Here is a 22,823-nt window from a genome sequence, read left to right on the forward strand (position 1 = left end):
TACACATTTTGACTAATTTCCTTTGTTACAGAAATGTAGACTGTATACAAATGTCTAAACAAAAACTTTATTAACATTATATCCACTTTTGTATAAATACGTTTAAACAAGTTTTATTCAATTAGAAACAACCGTTTGAGGAGAAAATTGACACCGAATAGGAAAGGATAACTAGTAATTCTGATTTTGGTGCTTAACATTAAACTACAAGCTTTTTTCACATGTTGCTTGTTGGCAGAAGAGTCAGCTCTGTACAAATAAAAATATGTTTAGTTTAGAAACATACTTATGGTCGCGGCAAAAGACAAACACTGAAATGTATTTATATGCGATTACTTAATATCAACACATGTTCCATTATATTAGTGTAATTAACAGGTGGAAAGATATTTTAAAAAGGATAACAAATGCACTAACCATCACTGACTGCAGTTGGTGCAAACCTTCTCCGCCTGTACGAGGGAACATCCACATGATTTTACCTACAGGGCTACTTTCCTTTTGCATAGGTGGCACTGTTCAGAAGATTAAGATCCTAATATAAAACATTTTTTTTTAAAAAACACTATCCCACTGAATAGGATGGTAGATTAGTTTTAGAGCTGTTGAATGAATAACAAGTAGTTGCATAAGGTCATGGACATCGGTGCTCTTTATCTATTGAATAAAAAACACATTTCTATCATGAGATAAAGCACAGGTCCTTGTCCAAGTCAGAAATTGAGACTTAAATATGGTGAAATATTTTCAACATTGTGTATCTGACATAGGATTTTGTGTTGACTTAATGTCCAACAAACATGTTGAACGCATTTTCTTCTACATATGCCAAGCCATTTTCTAAATCATTTTAAATTGTGCACCAGTTCCATATTTGCTTGCCAGAAGTCTTCTTCTTTGCTGCCATTGTTAGTGCACTGCCATCAACTGTAATACAGCACATGCAGGGGGTCCTCATGCAAAATATGAAAAGTTGTGCCGCTGGAATTCTCCATACCGCTAATAAAGTCTTCCCAATAATGAACACAAAGCAAGTTTTAGATTGTGGCAGATTTAATACAATCGGGTACATCTGGAGGTATTTCAACACATTAAAAAAAAAAAAAAGAAGCAGACAGATATACAAAGTGCAGACTGGTTACTTGTCATTAGAAGTCTAATGGATATAAATAAATATTATAAAATGAGGATTTCCAAATCTTTGAATCTATACAGTTTGAAAGGTTAGAAAATATAACATTAACCAACAGTTTGCTAAAGACATGCTTTCCCCTTTCAATTCAAATGTCCTTATGATGAAGAAAAAAAACATTTATCTTTTTCTATTAAATTATTTATTTTTCATGTGCTCGAACAGATGCATGTACAATCTAACATACACTCAAACTTCATTTACTCAAGATAGTCAAAAAAGGCATATTCACAGTTAGAAGCACGTTAGTGTCAAATGTAGCACCCGACCGGTAGCTTTCCCACCGACCGAGATTAAATTGCCACCTTCAGGAGCATCTGTGAGTCCACGTTTCTTTGTTTTACAGGCAGTTTTGTTTACAGTGGTTCACTGCAGTTTTGTAGGCAACACCTGTCTGGCTGAGGGGAGGAAGAGGAAGAGGAAAATACTGTTTGGACTGGGCCTTTTTTCGCTCTGTCTACCAAGAGTGAAACTACAGATTATTTCCATTACCAAATGTTCTTTTTTTCCCTTGATTAGTCTACAAAATGTCAAAAAGAGAGAAATGAGCATTAGCCCAAAAATTAAAAAAAAACATTTTTACAAATGACACAAAAGGACAAACCCTTCATACTTTAGAAGCAGCAGAAGTTTGGTATTCTTGCCTTATAAATGACTAACCTTTCATTGATTATCAAAATACCTATATATTTCATTTTGGTTGATAGCCCAAAATGCATCCATTGATCTTTCCAGCACTACTGTCCACAGAGTCTGTGGAGTAGTTCAGGGGAGGGGGGGGGGGCCGGCGCTGTGAGGCTGAGGAATGATTGGCTCAACAAGAACCAAACTGTGGAGAAGGAGGAGGAGGAGGAGCCGCTCACTGCTGAGGCTGCAGGTACTCGTATGTGAACGCCTCCAACTGTTTCTCCAGATCTGTGGCTTTATGTCTGCAGTGGAAACAAACACATGTCAGATCTGGACCAATTTAATCCGAACCGGTTTATTTAAACTGTTCATTTGCAGGGCTGCTGCGTAACATCTGAATTCTCTAAATAATGCAGTTACTTCACTTATAGAATAACTTAATAGTTGCCTTTTTGCCAAACATACAAATTACATAGGCCTTTCAAGAATACAAGTAATAAGTAAAATAATAACTGTTTAGATGTTCCTAATATACTTGTTTCAAGAACTAATTTACAATTACCACCTTAATTTATAAATGTTATTATCCGACTATATATGACTAAAAGAAAATCTGAAAACTGCCAGTGACAGTATCCTAAATTACACAGGTACTTTATCCTACAACAACCACATATGTTCATATACAATTAAAATCTCTCCTTAAACTGTGAGTCTGTTTACTGTGTGCAGAATTATGCTACCTAAGCTAAAACAACAACAACAAAGAAACACCTAGTTCTTCAGCTTGTCTGGAAAATTCGGCAAATTGTGGAAGAAGGGTTTGCTTGTCTCCAGCTCTGTAGTATAATTCACATAACCAAGGCATGCATGTCCCTCAGAGTAGACCCCCCCACCCTTCATGAGACGGGGGTCTCACTGACCTCAGGATCTTGGAGTGGCTCTGGACCGTCTCCAGCTGATCTATCTTGGCTGTCAGTTGGCGGATTTCAGCCTCCAGCTCTTTCTGCGTCTGGTCCACCTGCTGACAGAGCCGAGCAAAGGTCGCCGCCATCTCCCTGGCAACACAGAGGGCACAGCATTGCAGTGCTTATGTATTTAGCCCTGCTACAGAGGGGCAGGCTAGGTGGGGCTTAGAGGAGGGGGGTGCTGGGATCTACGTGTGTGTGCAAATTAGGAAATGTACGGGTTATTGGGATTTCTCAGCAGCTCACAGGAAATTGAGGAATGGAATATCAATGTTAAAGGATTATTCCGCCCATAAAAAGGTAGAGTCAGTGATTCTCGAGAGAGATTGTAAATATTTTGAATTGAACACAAAACAAATACCCCCCCTTCCAGATGTATGGTCCTTCGTGCATTTACTGATACAGGCTGAGTATAAAACACCAACCATTTTTCAGTATGCACAGATAACTAATAATTATTTATTAATGATTGATTATTCTGTCAAATATTTCTAGATTAATCTATTCGTCATTAGGTCTTTCAAATATTATCAAAAATATCAAAGTCCCAGGTGAAGTACTTTAATATCTTGTTTTGTCAGTCAAAATTCAAAAAGAATATTCGGTTTGATTACTATTAAACAGAGAAGAAAAGAAAAAAATCCTTATTTGAGAGGCTGAAAACTGCTTTTTCTGACATATTTACATTCAAATGTGCTTTAACAAATTGATCAATTCACAGGCTGTCTTTGGTCATTTTTCTTTTGATTGTCTAATTCAGGGGTGGCCAACCAATCAGAGGTAAAGAGCCAATAATTGTCCTGTGTTACTGCAAAGAACCACATCATACAGTACACACAGGCACACATGCTGGGTGTATGTCCCCCGACCTCTCTCTCCTTCTCTCTTTTGCTCTCAGCCTTTCTGTGTGCTCCCTCACTCTCTTCCTCTATGTGCCCCTCTCTATCTCTCACACATACAAAATGAAAATCTAAAAATGAACAATAATTGACACACACACACACATACAGAAACACATACCTCTGCTCAGCCAGATTTCCTATAAATGTCACAGTCCATGATATTGACAGAAATTGACTTAAAACCTCTCCTACCAGTATTAGACCAGAGGCCAGTTATAGTCAACCATTAATATTAGTGGTCTCACACACAAACTCTCAGTTAAAAACATTTGAAAAAAGTAGTTATCTTACTTATGCATGTTTCTCTTGAAATGTGCAGAGGATGTGGAAGGGGGCTCAAATGCATGAAAGGGCACATTTGCGATCTTTGCGAATTTTTTCTCCCTGTCTGTATCTCACACACAGATTCATGAGTTATTTAAAAATAAATGAAAATAAATAAAGTGTATTTTTGTTAATTCTCCTCACATGACATCTCAACTTTTACCTAACCCTCTGACTAACAGAAGCTCTGCTGACAGAGATGCACTTTCTCTCTTGTTTATTTCTTTACCGCGAATCACCAAATTCGGGAGCCCTTCTGTGCCAGTAGCCAGCTTTCCGGGAGCAGGCCTTCTCACATACACATATACAACTGCAAATTGTTACCGTTTTGATTTGAACAACATTATATTGAGTTATTACGGTTTTATCTGAGTTATATTTCTGCCAATCGGGAAGCAGATCTCTCACTTCACTGTCACATCGCGAGTGCAGTAAAGCCCGCCTCCAGTACGGCAGGATCTGCATTTTGATTGGCTAAAGCACTTCTTTGTTGAAAACTCTGTGTAACGATTGGGCTGGAACTTGTGTTTGTTAACCCTTTGTGAACTGGGATACATATGCGCAAAAAAAAAAAAAACACAATTAAAATTCGATATGAACTGAGGAGCCGCATGAGACTGGGCAAAGAGCCGCATGCGGCTCGAGAGCCGCGGGTTGGCCACTAATGGTCTACTGATCAGGTTAGACCAGGTCTAACTGGTCTAATTGATTAAATGGCAACCATTTGGGGCTCTAAACACAGAAAAGACTGCAAGGAGATATTCACTGACTGTGTCTAAAGTGAACTCTATACTAACAAAAAAATAATATTCAAAAATTAATGGTGCCTTGTAGATGAAAATGTCTCTGTACACATCAACACTAGAATATACTCAAAGAACTGTGAGAAAATCAGCTTAAGTTGGACCGCTTCATATATACCGTACCACATGTAGATTTCTGTAAATGCTGCGGTGTCTTACTGTTGGACCTGGTGGCTGCAGTTTGCACTCGTGAAGTTGACGATGAGCTGCAGCCTGTCGGTGGCGTAGTCGACAAACTGACGCTTCAGAGTGCGCTCCTTTGCCTTGGTGGTCCAGGTGAGTCTCTCGTACAGATACAGCAGACCGTACAGGGAGGAGGACAGGGCGATCAGCTTCCAGCCAACTGTTTTCCACACCTAGAACATAAATAAATGAATAGACAAACAACAAACAGAAGCTGGGTTAGCTCCCTCACAGTTAGACCGCCTCATCAGGGATTGTTTAATAGCTGCAGTCCTATGTAAAGTCATGAAAAGCAGTCGCCAGGCTTCTTGCTTTCAAATCGTTATGCCTGATTTATATGAAGATAGATATTGTGCAAAATGCTTGTAAAACATCTTGTAGAGTACAATGTGAGAACTTGCAGAAAAAAATCTGTGCTTGTGTGCCTACATTTACTCTTGTAAATATCCACGTATCTGTGAACCAAATTTGAAGTAACAGAAAAAATAAAGAAAAAAGTTTGTAGCTTGTAGAAAAAAAAAATTAACTTAGTGATGAAATGTTCACTTGCAGAAAAATATATTACATACATGGCTGTGACTTGTGTGTGACTGACCCGAGCTTGCGCCTCGTCGTTCTGATAGCTCCGCCCCTTCTATCCAACCCCCCTCCCTCCCCACATCTACAGGTGAAAATTACTTTAGCGACACATTCATCGCAAGAAGTGTAGCAAAAGTCAAGGCCGCAGATTCGTCGATTTATACTGCCACAGAGCAGATTGTGAAGTTGTAATGACTGATTTGAGAGGTTGTAATAACCAAGTTGCAGTTGTAATGGAAAATATATTTTAAAAATATATATTTTTCTGCAAGTGAACATTTTATCAAGGCAAGGCAAGTTTATTTATATAGCACCTTTCACACAAGGCAATTCAAGGTGCTTTACAAAAATGAAAGACATTCAGACAAAGGCATTTAAAAACAGTAAAAGATAATAAAAGAAACATTAAAAGAAAAAATGCATGAATAAAAAGTACATGAATAAAAAGTTACAGTGCATTAAGATATGAATAGTTCACACAGAAGTTCCACTTTACTGATGAACACAACGGCTCAGTTTCAATTAAAATTAAAAGCAGCGACAAAAAGAAAAGTCTTCAGCCTGGATTTAAAAGTAGTCAGAGTTGCAGCGGACCTGCAGGTTTCTGGGAGTTTGTTCCAGATATTTGGAGCATATAATAACTGAACGCTGCTTTACCATGTTTAGTTCTGACTCTGGGGACAGAAAGCTGACCAGTCCCTGAAGACCTGAGAGATCTGGATGGTTCATAATTTAGCAGGAGGTCAGAAATGTATTTTGGGCCTAAACCATTCAAAGCTTTATAAACCAGCAGCAGTATTTTGAAATCTATTCTTTGACACACAGGAAGCCAGTGTAAAGACTTCAGAACAGGAGTGATGTGATCCACTTTCTTAGTGTTAGTGAGGACTCGAGCAGCGGCGTTCTGAATCAGCTGCAGCTTCCTAATAGATTTTTTAGTGAGACCTGTGAAGACACCATTGCAGTAGTCGAGTCTACTGAAGATAAAAGCATGGACAAGTTTTTCCAAATCCTGCTGTGACATTAGTCTTTTAATCCTAGATATATTCTTTAGGTGATAGTAGGCTGATTTAGTAACTGTTTTAATGTGACTGTTGAAACTCAGGTCAGAGTCCATGACTACACCTAGATTTCTGGCTTTATCTGTTGTTTTGAACATTGCAGACTGAAGCTCAGTGCTAACTTTTATACGTTCTGCCTTGGCTCCAAAAACCATTACCTCAGTTTTGTCTTTGTTTAATTGGAGAAAGTTCTGACACATCCAGTCATTGATTTGTTCAATGCACTTACTCAGTGTTTTAACTGGAGAATAGTCTCCTGGTGAAATGGTTATGTAAATTTGTGTGTCATCCGCATAGCTATGGTAACTTATTTTGTTGTTTTTCATTATCTGAGCCTGTGGTAGCATGTAGATGTTAAAGAGAAGAGGCCCCAAGATGGAGCCTTGAGGAACCCCACATGTCATATTTGTCAACTCAGATTTGTATTTACCTATAGAAACAAAGTTGTTTCTGTCCTTTAAGTAGGATTCAAACCAATTTAGAACTGTTTCCGAAAGTCCCACCCAGTTTTCTAGTCGGTCTAGTAATATGCTGTGGTCAACAGTGTCAAACGCAGCACTGAGATCTAATAATACTAACACTGAAGTTCTGCCACTGTCTGTGTTTAAGTGGATGTCATTGAAGACCTTTACAAGAGCAGTTTCAGTGCTGTGGTTTGGACGAAAGCCTGACTGGAACACATCTAAACAGCTATTTAAAAAGGGAAATAAATTACTCAACTGTTGAAAGACTACTTTTTCAATGATTTTACCTAGAAATGGGAGGTTTGATATGGGCCTGTAATTGTTCATTACTGAAGCGTCTAGATTATGCTTTTTTAAGAGCGGTTTAATGACTGCAGTTTTAAGGGCCTGTGGAAAAATACCTGAGTGAAGAGACTTGTTTACTATATGAAGTAGATCTGAGGCCATGCAAGGAAAAACATTTTTGAAAAACCCTGTTGGAATAATATCAAGGCAGCAGGAGGAGGATTTCAGAAGTTGTATAATGTCCTCTAGGTTTTTATCATTACTCTGATGGAATTGTGTCATGGTATCATGGGAGGCTGTGGCTCAGTGGGTAGTGTGATGGACTTCGAATCAGGGGATGGCAAGTTCAAACCCCACTGCAGTCAGCATGTCGTTGTGTCCCTGGGCAAGACACTTCAACCCAAATTGCTCCTGTGGGGATTGTCCACAGTACTGAATGTATGTAAGTCACTTTGGATAAAAGCGTCTAACAAATGACATGTAATGTATCACTAAATTCATTTTTTTCTGAAGTGCTCACATCAGGTTTTACAAGCTCTCACAAGTTGCACCATATCTACCTTCATAGATTTAGGTATAGATCATTCACTTCCTCACAAGTTATTTATTTTATTGCTATAAACAATTTCCATCAACATAAAGTCGGCAAAAATCACCAAAGTAGGCTCCAAGGTTGTATTAAAATGCGTTAAAAAAAAGGCTTCTCATGCACTGATTCGCTAAGCTGAACAGCCAATCAGAGTGATTTGTTGTGCCGACAGCCTCCGCTCCCGATTCAACATGTTCAATCGGGAGCGGAAGGTGTCGGACACACCAATCTGAGTAGGGCGACGGACGCTCATCGACAGCCAGACATCTATCGACGGCCGAAATCGTCTTGGTGTGTCCGGGCCTATAAGGACTTCATTATGGATGTCAAATTGCTAGGACAACTTTGGAAACAACATACCACTCCTCCGACGATGATAACGCTCATGGAGGTGCGGGAGGTGAGGGATGCTACGTTGGTTGCCACAGCTATCATCACGTCCTCTTGGGTCATGAGGGCTGTCTCGTTGTTGGGCGGGGCCGCCAATGAGGGGGGGGCCCGAGGAGGGGGTGAGGGCCGGCAGCGCTGGTAGGGAGCCCTGAGGAACGAGAGGGAAAATCTGAGCTCCTTCAAAATGGTTTGTATTTACGTTAACGAGGCCACACCCAGGGTTTGTTCGCTTTTTATGAGTACGTTTACAGAAATAATTTATCGAAAGTATCTTCGTATTCAAAATAGAAAAGTTTGTGATCATGGTCAGTTGTTTATTTATTTTACAGTCTCATTAAGGGTTTCACTCCCCCGTCTGGTGTGAGACGCCAGGAGACATCAGAGAAATGTAATGATGGGATTGTTTGATTTCAAATATATATATAAAAAAAAAAAGATCAAGCACAATACAATGGCTTGTAACCTGTAAGAATTTGTACAACCCTGGACTCACACAAAAAGCAGGAATAATAAACAACAATACATTTTCAGCCTGTACCTGGAAATTCTGGTCCACCAGTTTGAGCGCTCTCTGTGCGTTGACAGATCCCAGGAAGCGGTGCACTAACGCTGTCCAGCCCAACGTGAACTGAAAGTCAATGTTCTCCTGGAAGTCATTGCACAGCGTGGCGCAGTTCAGGTCGTAACTCAGGTCAAACTTCCTGCTGGGCACCAGCATGTGGACTTGGCTCTGGGAGGAAGAGGGAAGCAGAGGGAGCATGCTCTCTGGAGAGGGAGAAGAAAGTGCGTATGAGAGTCTATTACAAAATAAATATACAGAAATAAACTTAATAAGCTTACACACCTTCCGGCGCAGACTGAAAACTCATCTCTTTCGACTCCACTTCGAGCGATAGAACTATTAACAAAGCACTTATATACTAATAAAGGGCTGGCTTATCTAAAGCCAGTTGAGTAGCACTTGAAATGTTTTTGCTCTATGAAGCCTGATGTACTTATTAGGGCCGGGACTTTAACGCGTTAATTAAGATTAATTAATTACACAAAAATGAACACGTTAAAAAAATTAACGCATTTTAATCGCACTTATTTTTGCACCGCGGAACGTTTCTCACTGGATGAGTTTCAGGCGTACCGATTATATTGGAGCACCAACTAACGTTCATGACTTCAGACAACAACAAACCACAGTGAACAACAGTGGGAAATGTTGTTTTAAAAAACGGACGGATGGAAGCGTCGATAAGAGCACGGTTGTGTGCAAATTATGCAAAAAGGAATTCGCATATCACCGCAGCACATCAAGCCTCAAGTATCACCTCAATGCAAAACATATAGCAGCTAGCGTGGACGTTAGCCTCTTTTATCGCGTTCACACCAAAAAGAGCCGGTACTAAAATTAGTTCATGAGAACCTTTTTACCCCCACGAAAGTCCCTGCTAGAGAGCAGAGAGCTGCTAGAGAGCAGGGACTTTCGTACGGCTCTCGTGTGAGAAAAGAGCTATATTTCTGATTGGCTGGGCGGATTGCAAACCACGCCCCGTAAAACTCCCAAAAAGTTTTGTGAAGCCGCCATTTTATTATCCTCGCATTAGCATTATTAGCATTAGCCCAGCGCAGAAACGCAGAGAGACTAACTTATGGCAACACAAAATAAAACATGGGAGCGGTGGAGATGAGGAGGTGTCGGCGTTCTGGCGATTTACTCGGAAGGCTGCTGGGACTCCCAGCAGCTTCTACTGAAGCCAGTCCCTAACTCCGGGGACTTCCGGCCGGGGACTTTGGGCGGCAGTATACGCCGTGAAGTGGTTTGCGGCCTGCCAGTAAACCCAAAGCAGAAGAAGAAGAAGTGACGTCAGCGGCTTCATTTACCTAATCCTCCCCCAGGTTCAAAGAGTTCTCATGAACTAAATTCTCATGAACCTTTGTGGGAAAAGTACTGCGGTGTGAATGCGCCTAATGGTGTACTAAAATCCATGTGAAAAAAATTGCTTCTCACTGTTCTCAGGTCAAATATTTATATGTGATTAAAAATGCGATTAATTTCGATTAATTAATTACAAAGCCTCTAATTAATTAGATTAATTTTTTTAATCGGGTCCCGGCCCTAGTACTTATATGATTCTGTTTTCTTCAAGTTTGTATTTTGTTGGTCGAACGCACTTATTGTAAGTCGCTTTGGATAAAAGCGTCAGCTAAATGCAATGTAATGTAATGTCAACTGCAGTCATGAGATAGTTTGTGGATTAGTTTGTATTTTAAACATACACTGATGCACAATGAAAAATGTACTTTTATTCACAATACGTCCGTTTACTTTTTGTGCAATTACATTGGGAACAAAGAGGCAGATATTAACACAGATGAAAAAATCAACATCACTATCATTAAATATTGTGCATCTCTTCATCTCTCCTTAGGGAAAAGAAAAAAGATCACACCACAATTTCATAACAGCACCTGAGTCCTTATCGTCAGAGGGCACATTAACACCTTTTCAGCGTCACTGTCACGGAGCACAGCTTGCATTCGTTGGCCTAACACTGTGACGCATGTGTAGCATAATGGGGCACGGGATAATGGCATTCAGCGATGAGGGTCAATATAGCAGCGCTGGGTGTTGCAGACCGTAGCCTGAGAGCCCCAAAGGTTTGGACTAAGTTTAGCAACACACTCTAAATGAGCGGGTGAGGGAGAAAACAATGGGGGACTAGAAATCTGGGCTGAGGTAATTTTCTATGAATTGATGATTATTTTCTTGGCTTTTAAGTTAGGAAATGTTGTGAGAAAATTGTGATTTTAGCTCACCCACCATTCATTATAAAGATGTACATAACAGTACAAAATATCATAAATGACCAAGAGAAGCTGTAATCCCTCATTGATGCTGTGACTCAAGTCATTCTGACAGTGATGGGACGCAGATAGTTATTAGTACTTTATATTATCACATTTATTTTAAATCTTTTACCTAATTTGAGTTAACTTTTTGCTTTAGATGAATACTTTATTCCTATTGGCTTAACCTAAGGGCTGCAGATTCATCAAAGCATCTGACCAGAAATTATTTTAGAAAGCTTTGCCTCACCTGAGACACAGAATGCATTTAGTAATACAAAGGAGATCTTATATTTTGTGCTCTGTTATGTTTGCAGCTAATTAATAATAATAATGGGTTTCATTTATAAAGCACTTCATATTTGACTTCAAATCCCAAAGTGCTACAAGCAGTGAGCGTGAATAGTATAAAAACAGTACACAACACGGTAGAATGAATAAAAAGCAATAAAAAACAAACAATAATTAATAATTACCCATCATGTATTTCTGTGAGGAGTGGACCGAGGCGTGGACGGCGTCGGAGCAGCGGAAAGCCAGGTTCTTCCCCATCCCCTCCTCCACGTGAGACAGCAGCTCCTGCAAACAGCACCAGGAGGTCACATGGAGACGGTTAATACAAACAAAATACCTGCGAGGAAATGTGTGGTGGAGTATAATACATCTGTGTCTCTACTCACAGACTTGTAGATCTTAAGGACATGTGGCGATGGGTGGAAGTCAGAGTGGAACTCATCAACGATTACATGGAGACGGCAGATCTCCTCTCCCATGGCGATGGATACCTGGAAGAAAGACAACCAGAAATATCAGTCAGCTACAGAACGCCAGCACTGAGCAGGAAGAACTTGTGGCCCTACTCAAAGAACCCCGAAGTGCATGAGGCCTCAAACTGATGCATTAAATAAAGTAAATGTTAGGGATGTAACGATACCAAAAACTCACGGTACGATAATATCGCGATAAAAAGTCCACGGTACGATATTTATCGCAATATTGAAAAATAAAGAACATTTTTATTTTTTTATTTGATATTCTTTATTAAATAATGAATCTGATTTGCACAGCATTTAAGTAGGATAGTAGTATTTTAAAGTGTCAACAATATAATAATCAGACCCTGCAATAGAATAAATAAAGTTTCACTTTAGTTTTTCAAGTAACTCAACTCTAATTCACTAACTCACTCACTCAGCATCATCAAGGTTATCTTTTAGGAATATGAGCATGTCCACATTTCCAGGTAGAAGCTGGGATGTTTGGGCGTTTACAATATCCCCTGCTGTGGAAAAAACTCTCTTGCTTGGTACTGATGTTGCTGGGACAGAGAGATATGCTTTGGGCAGTGGGTAAAACTGTGCATTGTCTCTCCACCGCTTAAAAAACAATACAGTTTTTGCCAAGAAGGTGAGGCTTATTGACAGGGCGAGATATAAATATACTGTTGGTACTTGTCAATGTCTCTAGGTATGTACATGTAGCCCTGTAAATACGATGTCCTTTTGTGTTATCTGTTGTTTTATGTTCATGTTGTAACCTACTTGCTGCCATGTTGGACAGGTCTCCCTTGAAAAAGAGATTGATGATCTCAATGGGACCATCTGGTTAAATAAAATTTCAAAAAAAAAATTACATTTTTTTTTTTTTTTTTTTAAATTGCGGTGCATTTTGGCAATCTCATGACGGTATTGAGACATTTATTTACCGCGATATCGCGATATTCGACATATCGTTACATCCCTAGTAAATGTTGTTTTTGATTTCTTTGTTTCTGTCCAGGCATCGATGTGTTTTGAGTTGTTTCATCCTCAGTATTAAACTTGATTAAAAACTGCAGGCAGCAGTAGAATAAAATGTTTTTGTAAGGGAGAAGGTAAGCTTAAACTCATCAAGTATTCAGAGTAGATGTGAAACAATTAGTAAAAATATATATTTAAAAAAACAATCAGCACTTTTGATAACTGTAATATTTTAAATAAATGTTAAAAAATGATCTCAAAAAGAAGTTGTATTAACCTATATTATAAACAGTTGACTATCTCATGATTTTTCAATTACTGATTATTTAAACCCTGATTTCCACCCTTATAACGGTTATTCAATAAAACAGAATAACAAAGCAATGATGAAAGGAAATGTCATTTGATGCCAAGTTCAGAGTTGTTGTTGTTGTTGGAGTAAAGTGGAGGTTAAAACCTAAACAGACCATTTCAAAGTTCTTCCCCCAGTCGTCGCCTACATTACCTTATTCTCCACGTCCGCACTGATGGCCTTGATCTTAGCCTTGATGTCATCGATCAGCAGGTGGAGCTGATTCTTCACAAACTCCAGCCGGTCTATCTGATACTCTCTGTCCTCCAGTGCTGCCACTCTAAAGCCCCCCCCCAGCAACAAGGATAAAAGTCACAAAAGCAAACTGGCAGCTGAACAGTTTGGCTGTTTATGAAGAAACAGGATTAAAAGAATACACAGAGTAACAGAGCAGAACGTAGCATTTTTTGCACAATCCACTGATCGTTATAGCATGTACAAACTAATGTATCCCTGCATTAGTAAACACAATGTCACTAAATGAAGTTACACCAACAAATTCATAGATTACCTATATGTCCCTTCATTTCATGGTCAAAAGACTTCAGATTTCCAGAAACAATCGACCTCTACCAATCCACTCTAACTAAAAGTAAGTATGCATTGAGCAAGATACCCACCTCTTCTCCGCCGCCTCAATGTTGATGGCGTCCATGATGCTCTTGACTTTTTCTGTGATCAGCTTGGCCCTGATAGTGTGCTGCTCAAACTTTGTTTTCACTGCTGACTGCGAGATACACTCCTGCGAGGCCATAACACATAAGTTACTGTGACAGCTATAGGGGCTGGGTAAGATGCATGAAGGTGCACGCTACCGGGGACAAACAGAGAGCAAGATACACACCTGCTACTTTAACTTAAGAGACGAAAAGAAAAGGGGAAACACAGGTTTGAAAATGACAGCAGCAAGGTGTGTATCCTGCCTCCCACAGCCCACATATTGTAGTCACAGTAATGTGTTGGTGAAGCCACAGGAAAATAATGAAAACACATCAAGTGTAATACAATCAAGAATGCAAATGAAAAAAAAAAAATTGAAACATAAAAGCAGGAATATTGTGTCATTTTGAGTTGTAATTATTCCCTGTTCTACATCTATGGTAGGTCACGCAAAACAAGTAATGTCTAAAGCGCAATTGTTATTTGTATTTTCACTTAAAATTAAATACGTTTATGAACTATAAACCTTTTGTTTTATTTGAATGAGATTAGAAATACTTTTATTGATCCCTGTTTGGGAAAATTCCTTAAATTAGAAATATTTAGAAGTATTTAGATTTTGTTATAACGTCTCATTTTCACTGCAGGTGGAGTCCGCCATTACCGCGATGGATTCAAATTGCCTTCACAAACGAGTGTGCCTCACAGGAAGCGTGCATGTAAACCAGTGTGATTTTCTCTCATTGATAACAGGCTCACTGTTCACTCTCCAAACGGGGTATCAGAGCTGCCGCTGCTGATGTAAATTGGACATTTTATGCTGCTTCTTGAAATGTAAACTTTTGGGCCTTTTATTGTGAAGGAGCCACACGATACACTATGTATTTCTCACTGACAGGCTGCATACCTTCAGCACAGTAACCAACTTTACTGTGTCCTACTGTTGTGTGGTAAACAACTTGCACGTAGTGTGAAGCATTACATCAGATGGCTGTTGCTCTGATTATCGACTGTCTTTCTAGTAAAACAACATGAGTTTGTTTGGATTCACTGTCAACACATACAGCAGTTCATTTCTGATAAATGTGCAGTCAGTGTAACAAGTGTTTAGGACATGTAGAAACAAACTGCCCTCCTGTTATCTTAAGGACTATAACTTTTAGTTTCAGTGTTTTCCTCCCAGTATGGACACAATTAAATTCCTGTTCAAATCAAAACACAGAAAACTCCACAAAAATGTTGATACAACAAAAGTGAATGAAATCAAATCAAACAGATGTCCTCGCCTAAGTGAATCTAGACTTCAGCAATGAAGACGCAGGTTGATGGATAAGGCACAGTGATTGGTCGGGGATGCACAGTGATTGCACGGTTAGGAGTGAAACCTGAGCCAGGTGAGAGTTCTTCACCGCTCAGGTTAATGTTAGGACAAGGACTTTGGCTGCTTCTTATTTATTACATTTCTGTCACCACACACACACACACACCACACACACACACACACACACACACACACACACACACACACACACACACACACACACACACACACACACACACACACACACACACACACACACACACACACACACACACACACACACACACACACACACACACACACACACCACACACACACACACACACACACACACACACACACACACACACACACACACACACACACACACACACACACACACACACACACACACACACACACACACACACACACACACACACACACACACACACACACACACACACACACACACACACACACACACACACACACACACACACACACACACACACACACACACACACTCTTTATCTACCAGTCTGAAGCAATAAAAATAGCCTAATTTCTCGCAATAGTGACTTTCTCCCTCCAGTTGCAACTTACTCTGGCAAGCAGCCAGACCGTGCTGGTTTATCAACTTTAATAACATTGGAGTAATCTGCTGTTTTTGGCTTGATTTGACAGTTTTACCTCAGAGGCATGCCTTTTGAGATGTCTTTGTAGTAGCAAATATATCAGCATATCATCACAAATATATCCAAATATTATCAACAACTTCTCTCCAAAATCTCTCTGTCAAGTTCAGACGGGAAATGTTTCCTTGATGAGTCGGAATACATTGTAAGACATGGAGAGGAAACACAGATACACACAGACACACACCTCAAACCTCCTCTCAAAGCACTGGAACTCCTTCAGTCTCTCATGGAAGCCTTCAGCCAGGGCTCCACCTGTTGGATTAATGATCACATCATTTAAACAGTGAAAAGTGATTGCTATTATTATTAATACATAAGTTGCATCAGAACGGACAAATTGTCCTTCGTCACAGGTAGGTTCTTAACTATTTTATCGGCTTTTTTTCTTTTTCATCACTGTTTGTAATTCACAACGTTAATCGAGTTAAGTGGTATCTACTTATTTAGACAAAAAGAGGTTAAATCAAAATCTAAACAAAAACTTCAGAAAAAAACTTGAAATCATTTTTTTTCAATAGATTGAAAGCGGCTGACTGCACTGCACTTAGCCGTTCATGTAAAGATTGGAAACTCTTTTTCTATTTAAACATGGCTGTATAGAATTAGATTTTGCAAACAGCATATCCTGGTTGCCAATTAAATCAAACTTTAAGATGGGAAAACAGTTCCCTATCATCCACAAATACAGCTCAGCTATAATGTGAAGCCTCACCTGATTCAGGCATGCCCTGAGCACGCTGCATGCGGGAGTTGAGCACCTCTTTGGCGGAGACGAAGAAAATGCGGTTGGGTGCCTGATCGCGATCCACAACCTTCAGCTCCTCCACCAGGAAGTTCACACAACGGTCCGTGTGCTGCTTCCTCACCTGCAGGAAGGTGACCATTTTCATTGTAAAAACTGTACAATGTTAAACCAATTACTAAACTCTAGCTTATGCCAGTTTTGCAACATAAACACATCGTGTAATAATGAAATATGATTCATTCTGACATGAGACAGATACAACAGACTCACATCCTCCATGTACTCTGGCTCATTGGCTGAGGCATCCCAGCGGTTGTTGAGGATGAAGATGTTGGGTTTTGACAGACGTTCGTTGACTTTGTGGAAAAAGTGTTTTTCCTGGATGATCGAAGGGGAGAGTAATCAAAATCAGAAAAAAAAAAATTGTTGCTTTTCCCTTTTTGTAAACAATTGATACATTTTCTTGACTTTGCAGGACAAACCTGTGCAGACCAATAAGCTAAATGAGTTGGCTACATGGATCACATTGTTCATGGTTGGCACAGCCAGACAGAAACTCTCACTGACACTCGACACTGCTGCTTGAATATCTTACATTATTTACACGATGCCTGAGATGTCGTCGATGTATAGGCAAAGAGGGGATTGTGTATTTGCTTTCTCTTTAAGAGCTTCTGCCGGTAAGGAGCTCTGAGATTGACTCTCTCTCTGGCTTTACATTGCATGAACGCCTGAGCAGACATAAACAACTGTGGGGCCTCTGCTGCTGCATACAAACACGAGCAGCCACATTCCTCATTATGTAACCAGCTTAGCAGAGAAGACATCCACACTGGCCCTTTAAGTTGGCTGAAAACGTGCTTAGCCTGCTAGTGTGGTGTGTTATAATTAGCTATGACAATGTCAGTGTTCAGATGACTGTCCTGTCACCACCCCGAGTGGACATACAACACCTTTAAAAAGAACATTTTGTGATAATCCATGGAAGCAAAGATTGTAATGTCATCATGTCCAAACTAACCATGTGTACACACAGAACCGACCTTTGAGCAATCGTTTAATAAGTGATGAAAGTTGTTTTAAGATGTCGTGTAAATGTCACATTTTCACAAGGCTCAGAGGCTTTACCGTGTTCATAAGCGTTGATTCAGAGTTGGCCACTAGCACAAAGACATCGGCATCCAGGCAGAATTTGTCAATCCAGCTGTCCAGTTCAGATGTGACATCTGTCCCTGGGCTAAGGCAGTAGAAGAGAGGGTGAGTAAATAATGATTATGATAATTATTATAGATTATAAATAAATCATTTAGGGACAAGGGGGTGAGATTAAATAAGTTATACTTCTTCTCACTCCTTTTCGAACACTAGATGTGGCACTGTTTATGTTGCTAATGCTGTTGTTGTTGTTGTAAATGTCATTTTTTGTTTTGATTTCTCTTACATGACTATGCACTGCAACATTTGTTTTGTAATTATTTATTTTACTTGTTCGAAATAAATGTATCAATCAAATTACTGACTTTATTTGTGTAAAGCTCACATTTAGATTTCCTAGAAACTATCAACTTCATATTAACAAACGTTCCGGATTGGATTAACGGAGCCCGTTACCTGTCTACGAGCACCAGGTCGTCTCGGAGCAAAGCACACTTTGTCTTCGGCCAAAACACACGGACGAGACAGCCGGCGTCCAGACTCTCGTCCATGTGGAGCGCGTGAGCCAGCTGGTTTACAGTCTGCAGAGGAGATGTAAACAGACTCAAATTAGGGTTGTGGATGTTACAAATTATTCGATTAGGCTGGAGAAATCAGAGCACAATCGTTTTTCTTCAGTTACTTTTTTATAAATTAAAAAGTCGGTTCTTTTATTTGACCTGTTTTTGCAGAAGGGATTCCATGTTTCTAAGATGTATGTATCACTATGCAGTTAATAATTTGACTTAATAACAGGAAGGTTTATTTATATAAGCCAATAAGATAATAATTAGAGAGGGAAATGTTACATTTGAAATTAGGTAGCTACCAGGTTTGACATGCCATCAGCTAGAGAGGACAATAGATGGATTAAAACTGATTCAGCTGCTTACTATGTTGAACTTGTGTTGAAATAATTCTGTTTAGTCAGTTGAAGTTGTTAGAAAAGTCTTCTATAACTGCTTATAAAACAATGAGATTGGTTCTGTTATCATGTTGAGGAAGTAACCTTTTAAGCTTGTACTCACATATGTGACTCCTTTGGGTTAAACAAAATGTCCACAGTAAAAATGTCATATACCATATTCCTGGCATTCTGACTGCAAGTCAACAGAGGAAATGTGAGGTAGCACAACATCACTGACAGTCTGATAAGTGAACATGGCCACATTCTGTGTCCCCTTTACAACAGCAGGAATACAAGGTAGTTCTCCATAGAACAACACAAATCTGTAAAAATATGAATGGGAGACAGACCATGGCTCGTAACAGACTCATTTAAACCTAAAAACATTTTTGCAAAAAGGTTAGCGTTATTAAATAACACCTACCTTGATGCTCTTCTCCTCATCAGAGCCCTCTGTCTTGAGGTAGGCCTTGTCTTCATCAGTGCCCTCCACACTGAGGAAGCAGTTAGTGGTGTGGCCGATCCCGCTGGGCAGCACGCGGTCCCTCAGCATGGCGTTGACCACTGTGCTTTTACCATTACTCGTCCTAAAAACCAAACAGTCATTGACTCTGTGTCAAAACAAATAATTAGCTCATACTCCAAATTACCAAAATTGTCCAGGCTGTAACTTCCTAACTTACTTTAAATGTCAATGTAACACTAATGTGATGCAACTAATGGGTCAGACCGAGTAAGTAATCTGGTTACTTTGCAAAAGGAAGTGTTTACAATGTCAGGAGGTTTAAGGAACTGCAACTCATTGCCCAATCAAGCAGAGGAAATCTCACAGTATTTCTCTGGCACACCCTCCCTGTCGTGTCTTGGGTTAAGGCGTGCAGGGCATGATATGGTTCAATTAACATCAGTTCAAACTCAATTATAAAGAATGGGTTCTAACAACAGGAAATGTCTGTCACTTCAATGATACTTGTGAAATGAAAAGAACATAAAAGCTCAGGCAAACTTCTACGTAAATAATCTGGAGGAGGACCACTTTAACTCTTGTACATCACAACAATAACGTCTATAAAAGGTTGCTTTTATGGGAAAGAAGAACACTTGGAACAAATACATTTCAGGTTTGTGTATAGATGTTTTTTACCTGCCAAAAAAGGCCACTTTCATGTGTCTGCGTGCCAGCACCTCCTTAATGACAGCAAGTTTGTCAGCATACGCCTGGATCTCCAACTTTTGCTCCTGACTCGCAATGTTCTGCAAAGCTTTGTTCCCACAGGTTTCTGACCAAATAAAAACGACAACCAACGTCCACTTCATGAGCAATTCATACAGAGTGAGTTGGCAAACAGATAATAAACATGATGAGCGTTTTTCTCTTTGATACATTTCGTGTTATAATCCTGGTAACTGTAATTAGTTTTCCAATGAAATCAATGACCTACTATTCCTGACTGACAAACGGACTGAGGTGGAAGAAGTACTTAGATGTTGTAGTAAAAGTAAAAGCCCTGCATACAAAATCTTACTTGAGTTAAAGTAAACAAGTATTGGCATCAAATTGTTTTCAAGTACTTAATGTCCCATTTCAGAACCATATACATTTACTGGATTATTATTATTATTCATGCATTAATGTTGATCACTGCTGGTAAAGGTGGAGTTAATTTAATTACTTTATATACTGTTGCTAAATGTCTTAAACTATTATATATAATTTTAGGCTATGTGTTAGTTTATTTATATGTTGTGTTAGCAAGTAATCCTAATCTGTAAAATAAATAGTAACTCTTGTTTTTTCAAATAAATGAAGTGGGGTCAAAAGTACAATATAGGCTTCCAACATGTAATGGAGTAGAAGTAAAGAGTAGCATAACATGGAAATACTCAAGTATAGTACAGGTTCCTCAAAAAGTAAAGTGCTTGAGTAAATGTACTTTTGTAAATTGAGAACAGAGAAGCAAACCCTCTCACCTTCTACAAACTCTGAAGTCTCTTTCACGTAGTTCAGTAGTTGTTCAAAGACATCGCTTATCTTCTTCTTGGCCACAACAAATCTCTTGAGAGGGGAGAACTCCCCCCGAGCTGAATCCGTCCGTCTGAGAGGAGGGGCTGCAGCCATGGTGTTCAATCTACACACAGAGGGGTCAAACAGGTCAACACAGTTACACAAGTGCACATAAACAACGTTAACTACCACCATGATCACTGTATTACACCGATCAGGCTGGACGAGTGTTAATGATGACAATGCAGTTGTGCAACTTCTAGGTAATTGTTTGCAAGAAAGCTGAGAGGTTAAATAACGTGTGTTAGCTAGTAGTAGTAACGTTAGTAAGCAAACTGTCAAGAAGTTAGCAGTGACATGGTCCCACTTGGAGACACAGTAATAAAACATTATGACTTTATATGCCTGGCTTTTCTCAACTACTTATGATAAAGATGTGAAAAAATGAAAGTAAACCAGCGGTCGCGTGTTGGTGAAAAACAAGCTAACAGATTATGCTAACAGTAGCTAACGTTACAAGCAGGGTGTAAACTAGCATTAGCACACTAGCATTTCCTTACCACAGTCCTAACAGAGCCAGTGTTTTCTTCTCATAACAGAAGCAATATCGATCCGCGGCGACAGTTCAGAGAATCCCTTTCCCCACTGAAAGATGAGTTGCTGTCAGCCGGGCTAACCTTCTGTTTGTATCCTGTGTCACGCTAGTCGCAAAAGAAGAAGAGCTTCCGGGATTACCTTCAAAATAAAAGCCCAGTTGATCTGAGTTGCTGCGTTTGACATTATGCCACAATGTGTTTGAATATGGTTGGATAAGGTTTACGTGTATTTCCTACTGACTTGCATATATTTTAAATAGCTTGCCTTTGGTTGTTAAACAAAAAAAATGCACCCTTGCTTGTGGTTTTGATTTGACAGGGAATCTATTATTTCTTTCAGGTTGGTATTTTATAGCTAATTTTGTTTATATCATCAATTTATATCATTTTGTTTATATAATCAGCAGTCAAATGTCTGCAAATCCAGCAGATTCAGATTCATTCTGGTAAAAAATAAACATATTTAGGCTAAAGGTAGATCCAATATTTACAATTGTTTTTGTTGTCATCTTACATTTCTTCTAGTTATCGATTGTATCATATTTACATTTTAAACTTACAAAGTTTTTGCAAGTAAATTCCATAAATTGAACCCACTGATATACTATGATTTTTCAGTCTTCCTGAAATGTACATGTATTAAATGTATTATTTATTTATTAAACTTAACGTGTCTAACTTCCTGCTCTGGTCAGATGTACTGTCTTCAGCTTGACACAGCTTCCCAATGAACTGTACAGCCGAGGGGGCGGAGAACAGTGACGAGAGGTTATCTGTCTCCAACCAATCAGAGAGCAAAGAATCCATCCAACCCCTGACATCTCCTGTATTGTAGCTAAGGCTCATGAACGCCAAGGGTATGACTGTTTGGCAGGGGTGAAAGAAGTATTAATATTCTTTACTGAACTAAAACACTAATACTACACTATGTAAAAAAAACTATATGTTAAAAAGTCCTGCATTCAGGAAAAGTATAAGCAAAATGTAGTTAAAGTAGTCCTGTTTAAAATAAGAGGATTTATAGTTCAGTAAAAGCTCTCTGTCAGTGTTTTAACATCCTGCAGTTTATGATATTTCTAAATAAATATTACTGCTGTGTTACTATGTATGTTGCAATTCACTACTGTTTAATGTTCTGTAAGTGTAACTAAATTGTATACTGTTGTTGTTTAATCTGCAGCAGTACATTTGAGTAGATAATCATATGTTGGAAGCACCTTTATCCTGAAAGATGTACATGATCTCTAACAGCCCTGTTTTCGACTTTGTAGTGATTAGTTGACCAGCTGATTCAAAAGGGCTTTTCATTTTTTATTTAGCTTAAAAAATATAATAATTGTCTCAACTCATAAAGGAAAGTTCAATCTTTCAGTTTATTATAAACATTATAAAATAGATACATGTAAAGATACATGGTTA

At 39.1% G+C, this 22,823-nt stretch overlaps 1 protein-coding gene across 1 annotated transcript; it reads right to left on the reverse strand.

Annotated features, from left to right (window-relative positions):
• Nucleotides 1-1,035: 1,035 nt before the first annotated feature.
• LOC117555184 (mitofusin-1-like) lies at nucleotides 1,036-21,507 on the reverse strand. Its single transcript, XM_034229972.1, is given in 19 exon segments — nucleotides 1,036-2,121; nucleotides 2,743-2,877; nucleotides 4,976-5,172; nucleotides 8,338-8,472; nucleotides 8,474-8,515; nucleotides 8,906-9,132; nucleotides 11,682-11,784; nucleotides 11,886-11,990; nucleotides 13,450-13,576; nucleotides 13,917-14,038; nucleotides 16,142-16,209; nucleotides 16,670-16,823; nucleotides 16,973-17,080; nucleotides 17,831-17,939; nucleotides 18,314-18,438; nucleotides 19,228-19,390; nucleotides 19,948-20,083; nucleotides 20,775-20,932; nucleotides 21,369-21,507. Coding segments are annotated over 18 exon segments (2,274 nt in total). The 5' UTR covers nucleotides 20,923-20,932; nucleotides 21,369-21,507; the 3' UTR covers nucleotides 1,036-2,051.
• Nucleotides 21,508-22,823: the final 1,316 nt, after the last annotated feature.

This window comes from Gymnodraco acuticeps, unplaced genomic scaffold (genome assembly GCF_902827175.1).
Source record: "Gymnodraco acuticeps unplaced genomic scaffold, fGymAcu1.1, whole genome shotgun sequence".
Lineage (NCBI taxonomy): Eukaryota > Metazoa > Chordata > Actinopteri > Perciformes > Bathydraconidae > Gymnodraco > Gymnodraco acuticeps.